This window comes from Lissotriton vulgaris, chromosome 3_1 (assembly GCF_964263255.1).
Source record: "Lissotriton vulgaris chromosome 3_1, aLisVul1.2, whole genome shotgun sequence".
Classification (NCBI taxonomy): domain Eukaryota; kingdom Metazoa; phylum Chordata; class Amphibia; order Caudata; family Salamandridae; genus Lissotriton; species Lissotriton vulgaris.
Window position 1 is genome coordinate 873,574,259 of NC_141689.1, and position 8,435 is coordinate 873,582,693.

An 8,435-nucleotide genomic window follows, 5' to 3' on the forward strand; every position below is an offset into this window, starting at 1 on the left:
ACAACTGCCTGTATAGGACATGTATTGAACACTGTTCCAATATGGCGGCCATGTATACACCGCACAGTCCTACCTTGATTTCATTGAGTTTGCATGTTGTCTTTTTAAACCGACGCACGCCTCGGCTCTCTGCACAACTTGACGAAGCCCCAAGGCGAAACGCGTTGTTGCTGTTGGTTCTCCTATTAAACCTTTGTGGAACCTCCCCTGTGAGTGCTACTTTCCTATAGGAGTGATTTTCCTGGGATTTTGGAGCGAATATATATATATATATATATATATATATATATATATACACGCACACACGCACACACACAAACACACACACACACACACACACATATACATGTATATCATCCATTACATTGCTCTAACTGTCTTCATCTGTTCATTATAACATGTGCACATTTTTGGGTGATTCACAGAATGTATGTATATCAGATTACCAGACATCCCATGTGACAATGAAAATAAAAAACAGACATACCTAGTTCCAACTCAGGTGTCAATTACCCTTGTGATCCTGTGCTAGCAACATTTTGTAACCCTTCTCAAAACGTGAGTGTTTTGCTTAGATTATATTACTGCTGCACACTTATTCTGATTTCTCATTTGAACATAGTTCCCTCTGTTTTAGGTTAGGTTAGTGTCTTATTCATTTAACCCGTTCGCTGCGGGTGTCGGCCAACGGCCGTCGTGAGCACTTCCTCGGTAGTGCTGCGCACGTCCATTGGCCGACGCGGTCCCGCCCATTTCTTAGAACGTTCCGCACTGGCGCGGAACGTTCGCAGCCGTTAAGGTTTTAATACCCCATGTCAAACAACAAGTAATCGCATACCCTCAAGCGGTATATCTGTTAGTAAAATCTGACCCTTATCCGAAGCTTAATTTGTTCAGGTGTTTGGTGCTCTGCACCGACACTTACGTCTAAACAGTAGCAAGCATTTATTCACCACAGGGTGGTGCTGTAGGCCTATTTTAGCAGATTTCCTTGGTTGAGCCTTTAATGATTTAATATAAATTAATTTGGCAACAGTGGAAGGAGCTCTGGGCAGTAGTAGCTGCAGTGGACTCTTAAGGCTCTGTCACTTAAATATATACAAATTAAGCACTGTGTTATAACTTCAACAATGTTAGAAATAGCAGCTGTAAATATTAATATATGAGAGAAATGCCAATGACACGACAGTGCCATCTCTCTTGCACTACATTTCCTCTGCTCTTTTGTTTTTAGAAATAAAGCTGATTATTCAAGTATTTTTACATTGGTGGTATAATACTGAATTTAGTGAATGTGTCAGATCCCCCTGACCCCTGACCCTGCTTGCAGGGCCGGTCGCTCCACACACCGTGCGGCTCCCCCTCCCCCGTGGGTGCCCAAGACTCCTGCCCCCTCTGCTGCTGCCATGAGCCCTCAGCTGCTGTCTCGCTCCAGAGCAGCGTTGATCGCTCCTGTGCCCGTGTCTCCCGCACTCTCGCCATCTGAGTGCCAGGTTCTGTGTGATTATTGTTGTGCCCAGTATTGTTGTGCCAGTACCTTTGTGATTAATCGTATTTTTTGCATAGCCCTTGTTCCCCGTGTCTGTTTTCGCCGTTTCTTCCCCTCCCTGATCCCCGCCGCTGCTCCCCTGCGGCCCCACCCCCTTTTCCTTCTGTACCTCTCCCTCGACCGCCCATTGGCCACTCCGCTCCCGCCTCCCAGCTGCTCCTCCCTCCCACTTCGACATTAATGGAGGTTGCCGCGCGCACGCACAGCGGGCGCGCCGATTGTGCGCTGAAGGCGCGCCAAAGGCAAGCCCATCCACCCCGTCCGCGCCTGGACCGTGCCCAGCGCCAGGACCCCTGGTCCTCGACGATGCCAGCGCATCCGACGAACTTACGATGCCGCCACCCTCCACGCACTCAACGCCGGCCGGAACCCCGCCTGCTACCGAGCCACCCCGAAATGCACCCACCGACCCTTCACCTGCCAAGCCTGCCAATTCACCTGCCTCCATACCTGCACCACACCCGCCAAGCTGAGCACCAGCAGCAACCACCTTAAGTGCATCCTACTCAACACCCGCTCCGTCCACAGGCACTCCGTCGAACTCTGGAACCTCCTCGACACAACATCACCAGACGTCGCCTTCCTCACGGAAACCTGGATGAACGCCTCCTCAGCCATTGACTTCACCATAGCCATCCCGGATGGCTACAAGATTACCCGGAGAGACAGTGTCAACCAAACCGGAGGAGGCATCGCCATCGTCCACAGAAACACCATCCGCATCACGACCAACTCCAACAACACCCTCACCGCCGCCGAGCACCTTCACTTCCAGATACACACCGATCCCAAGACCACCCTCAGAGGCACCCTCATCTACAGACCCCCGGGACCACGCACAAAATTCAGCAAAGCCATCGCAGAATTCGTCAGTCCGCACGCCCTCACCTCCACAGACTACATCCTCCTAGGGGACCTCAACTTCCACCTGGAGAACAACAAGGACTGCAACACCGCCGCCCTGTTGGACAACCTCACCAACCTCGGACTCAAACAACTGGTGAACACCCCCACCCACTACGCCGGCCACACGCTTGACCCCATCTTCTCCTCCAGCAAGCACATCTCCTTCAGCCACTCCACCGGACTACACTGGACAGATCACAGCTGCGCCCACTTCAACTTCAGGAGAACCACGACCCACCACCACCCGCAACAGGTTCCCCGCAGAAGCTGGAGCAAGATCCCCGCCGACCAGCTCATCACCACCCTCAGCCAGAACCCGCCCTCCAACACGACGGACCCCAACGAAGCAGCCCACAACCTCACACAGTGGCGCATCAACTGCGCCGACAAACTCGCACCACTGAAGAATCCTCCCAGCAGCTACATCTATAGTAGACCCCCTCCCCCTACGGCCCCGGGCCCCTCGTCGTCTTTCACGAGCTGCTGGAGCTGGTCCGCTGGTGGGGGCGGAGGGAAATCTGCGTTTGCGTAGTCCGGTGGGGACTCTTCTAGATAGGAGGAAATAAACGCCTCTGATGCTGTCGGCTTTATTCTACGTACTCTATAGGGTACAGGTAGTGGCGTTCGCGATCTACGGGGTGTTTCTGAGGGGGTCACTCTAGCTAGTTCTTCTGAGAGGACGGGATAAATACCAGTAACGACGGCATTTCTTTCTCTATCAGCCTGCTCTTCTTTGACCCGTTCCCCCTCCTCCCGCAGCTCTTTTTCTTTGGCTTTTTCCGCTGCTTGTTTAGTTCTCTCTGCTTGGTTGAATTCTTTCTCTGTTCTCCTATGTGCTTCTTTGCGCCATAACTCAATGGCATCTTTCTGAGAGGGTCTTGATTTCTTTTTCCATAGCGCTTCCTCTACTCTCATAATGCATTCAGAATCCCACGTTCCCGAGACAGGCCATCTGTACTTCTCCTCTAAATCCTTTGTGTAATCTACCCATAGGTCTAAATACAATATGGCATTCAGCCCATGTTTATTATACATATAATGACCAGGTGTGTCTCTAGGCGGGATGTTAACTGGCTCTTCTAGTATACCTTTTCTGGTCCCTATCTGACGTAATTTTGAAAACAGTGGCATGTTGAAACCAACTTAAATGAAAACACAATACACATCAAAATAGTCTGACTGAAACAATCATTACCACTAAAACACTACAACACTAAAACAGATACAGTTTAACTCCATGTACTTGAAAACAGTTAACTGTATGCACTGGAATACAGCACAACCATACGGTCTCATAAATGAGACACGTCTTTACCGGTCTCATAAATGAGACACGTCTTTACCGTGTTCATGTAAATGAACCCGTCTTTATCTTTATGCGTTCCCAATAGTAGTACTCACCGGGAAGCAGAACTTGAAGGCCTCGGATACTTGATACTGCGCATGCGCGGAACAGGTGGACCTTTGGAAACCTCGGACCTTCCACTCTCACGGGTTGGGCTCTGCGGGAAACATCCATTACAACGCAACTATTACAACGTAGTGCTATTACAACGCAGGTATTACAACGTAATTACTATTACAACGCATGTTTTTACAACGCATGGTGTTACAACGCTAATGCTATTACAACGCATGTTTTTACATCGTAATTTCATTTTTTTTATTTATTTTGTGTTTCTAGATACATAGTTATTTATATAATTATTTTATAAAATTATTATTATTTTATTAAAATTAATTATAATACTTAGTGATTATTAGTAGATTTTGGGTATTATAGATATATATAGATTTATTTAATTATTTATTTATTTAATTATTAATTAGTGATATATATATATATATATAATTAGTGTATTAGTATTTCATAAATGTAGGAAGTATTAGTATTTAGGAAATTATGTATTATAAATAAATAATTAACTAATAATACTCAGTTACTTTTTACAAGATAAATATTATGTTTGTTATTACATTATTTATTATTTAAAATAAATATAATACTCAGTGATTATTAGTAGTTTTTGGGTTTTACAGATATATAGATATTTATATTTTTATTTTTTGTTAATAATTAATATGGGGGTATTAAGATAAACATTTATTTTTAAAAATTTCATTAATTGTCTTAGAAATATATATATAATATATATATATATATATATATATATATATATATATATATATATATATATATATATATATATATATATTAGTGTATTAAAATTTAAAATATGTAGGAAGTATTAATATTTAGGTAATTATTTATGAAAAATTAAATTTTAAGTATTAATACTCAGGTACTTTTTACAACATAAATATCATGTTTGTTAATACTTTATTTATGGTAGTTTAAATTAAATTTTAATTCATTAAAAAAAGTAAAGAAGATTAAAAAATCAAGTATTAATATTCAGGTTTTATTAAAAAAAAGAATTTAATATTGTAAAATGTTACATTAGTAATAAGTAAATCTATTTAATATTGATTAGTGTTTATAATATTTTTAATGAAATAAAAAAAAATTTAAAACTATTTTTAGATTCATATTTATACTTTTTCCCACGCTTTTGAATTGATTTCAATGAAGCGTTTTGTCCTTCATTTATTTCGTTGACGTCTTGAATGGGATCCGCGGGACAGTTTGCTATGCTTTTAAAACAACGGATGCAGGAGGGAGAAGAAGGAAATAAGGGTAGGCAAAAGGTAAGTGATAAAAAAGATAATTTTGTATGTGTTTATTGTAATTAATAACGTTTGAAATAAAAATAATAAAAGTAGAAACCACATTTAGTTGGATTTAAATTTTGTTTATTGATGATATTAAATGTAAAAAAATATATATATTTTCATTTCAATTGCAAATATTTTTATTATTTTTTTTATTAACAAATAAATGATTTTGAAAATAATTTAAACATATAATAGATTATAATGTAATTGTCCATTTTCTATTTTGATGTTTTTGCATGACGTCTTCACGTTAACGTCGACGCAAGCCGCCATCTTGGATTTTCCGATTGCTGGAAGTAGCAGGAAGCTGATCTGCGCTAAAGGTAGGAAACTTTTCGAACTTATTTTAGACTAAAACATATTAAAATAGATATATATAATGTAATGAGAGGTTAAGTAGAGGTTGCTTATTAAACTAATAGTTGTTTTGATTATATTACAACATGTCGTCGAACATTTCACTGTTATATGCCATTGTCGGGTTTATTTTACGGGAGAAATAAAGTGTAAATATGTTTAAATACATAGAGTGATGATTTATATTGTATACATTTTGAACGTAATATGTTTTGTGTAGTGGTAGAATAGTTTGGATTCTTTTCATTAGATGAACACAGATAGGAATTGTTAGAAACAATGTTTTGGAAAACTGATTGCATTTGGCTTGTTTTGTATAAGAGAAAACTGGTTTTTATGAATTTAAAAGACAGTTCGTTGTTTAAATACCATGCAAGGTTTCGATTATTTGCTTTTTGGAGAATTTAGAAAAATGTTTATAATTGATTGATTTGGTTACATTTTGATGTTATCGATTTGTTTGAGAAAGTTGATATCGTGGTCCGTTATTTAAGAATAAATTGTTTACAAATTGGGGAAAAAAAGGATTTTCATTGAAAATTATAATTATTTTTTGTAAAAATGCCAATTTGAATTTTTAAGTTAGCGAGAAATACTGCAGTTAGGTTGTTTAGTTAGCAAGAAATACTGCAGTTAGGTTGGTGTGAAATAAATAATGAAAAAGTCAAATTGATAGGGGTAAATTTGATAAAAAACATAAAATAATGCTTTTAACTTAAGCTTAGAAAAATAAAGTATTTTATCTTTTACAAAAAATATTTCTGTTTGAAATAGTACAGAAATTTTTGCAAAATATAATAAAGAAACAAATATTTATTTCTATAATAGTACCAGTTTACTAATATAATTTATTACAAGCCAGCATCAATTTTCTAAAATAAAGGGGTGTCATTTTGTATAATATAAATTTTATTGGTACGTTCAGAATGTTTACAACATTTTTAAAAAAAAAAGAATGCAAATTATTTCCATTCTAGTTGTCATAAAGATTTTTAACAACTATTATGTTAGGGTTTGCTTCTTTTGAAAGAGATAAGAAAATAATTTTTTCTTATTTTTAACTGGTGTACTTAGAGAAAAAAAAAACTAAAAAAGGTAAGGGAACCCGACAAGTAATAATTTAAAAAATTTTTAAAAAATTTCAAATGAATTATAATATTGAAAAAATAATTTAGGGCAAAGCAGGAAAGTAAGTTAAATAAAAAATAGTTAAAAATGTAAAATATTAGCAACATTCTCTAGGTAATCCAAAGCCACACACAACGAAAATTGTTGTAGTACACCCAATAGTCTCTCAGACATTTCCTTTGTTTGCCTTGAAGGACGTGGGTTTAGAATACCTGACAATGCCTGAGCAAGTCTCATTTCTTGAAAACTTTGCTCCTTCTTCAAAGTTTTCAGGAAAGAGTAGAAATTAGGATGGTGTTTGCCAATCGTGTGACTGAAGGAGTTATGCCATCCCTCAATGGCATTATTTGTTTTTGCACCACCTTCTAAGCAGGTTGAGTAGCAATTCCACCACTCCACATGGTAACGTGGCTTCCTCCTGCGACCCGATCTGCCTAGACGTCCAATCCATGTGTCTTCGAAATAATTTAAAATGGGTGCCAATTTTTCCTCATGTTCTACAAAATATTCTGACTCTGAAATTGCTGTGTAGTAGTCATCTACACTATCAGGTGGTACAAAACAAAGTGCAGTTAATTTTTTAAGTTCGACTTGTAATTTGCTATCAGACGAGTAATCAGCAACCAGGGATGTTTTTTGAAGCTTACGCCAATATGCCTGGGAAAAATGGAAAAAACATCCCTGAATTTGGGTATCCGTGTACAATTTGTTGATGACATTCATCATTGTCAATTCAAAATCTAATATGATCTTCCTAGGACTTATTCCTGAAGTTTTTTCTTTAATAACTGATAAAAACTCAGTATAGGTTGCTGATTGCTTATCTGGTAATAAACTGTATACTAAAGGTACTACATTGTTATTAATTTGAGCATGAATACTGTAAATTTGGGTGAATGGATGGGGCGTACTTTTAAATGTCCCATCCATCATCCAAATTTCTGTATTTTCTAATTTAAAAAGGTTACGGGGAGTGCTAAATATTAATATGCGTTTGAGAGGGTTTTGGTTATCATACAGTAGAAAAGGTTCATTAGAGAAGGAAAGGGTTAAATCATGAGGAATTACAATGTCAGCAAAAGTTTGAGGAGTAACAGTTTGGGTGTTACTTGCCTGCTTTTTTCTTTGAATAATTCTACGCAAATTTGGGATTGTTGGCATATTACAAGCAACATGTCCAGGGACATGTTGAGCAACCTCTCTTAAAATCTGACCAGGAGTTTGATTGGAGGTGGATGCAATATCTTTCATTTCATTGATAGTATCGCGTATCTCAATCTCCATTGCAGAGGCAGAGTGGTTATGTTCTGTGGTTCTTACCACTATCTCACCAACAGTAACCGCTCTGCCGCTGCAATGGGCGGTATAATATTGTACACACCTCCAATGTCTCCTGGGTTCACTTAGCCTCTCATTACAGTATAAATACCCACAATGTTTCAGGAGTCTGTTCCCTTTGCGAGATTTGGTGTAAGTTGCAGTATTTTGGCTTGCCATTTCCTGTTGAAAAAAGGAAATATAAATTATATTCTATTTAAGATACACACATTTTCAATGTTTTTTATTTAAACATAATTTGAAAAATATTTATTTGCTTTTACTGTTGATTTTAAGTTTGAAATGTACCTTTTTCTAATTGGAATTGTAAGTGGCACTTTTACTCAATCCTGCACTTTCTTTGAATATGCAACAATTTGGAGTTAGATTAGTAATTGGCACTTGGACACTTTCTAGCACTTTCCCTACACATGCACTTTCA

At 38.3% G+C, this 8,435-nt stretch overlaps 1 protein-coding gene across 1 annotated transcript; it reads right to left on the reverse strand.

The window, feature by feature from the left end:
• Positions 1–6,757: 6,757 nt before the first annotated feature.
• Positions 6,758–8,173, reverse strand: LOC147727146 (uncharacterized). Its single transcript, XM_086963062.1, has one exon. It carries the CDS (start codon positions 8,171–8,173, stop codon positions 6,758–6,760), a length of 1,416 nt encoding a protein of 471 aa, XP_086819188.1.
• Between the last annotated feature and the right edge of the window lie 262 nt (positions 8,174–8,435).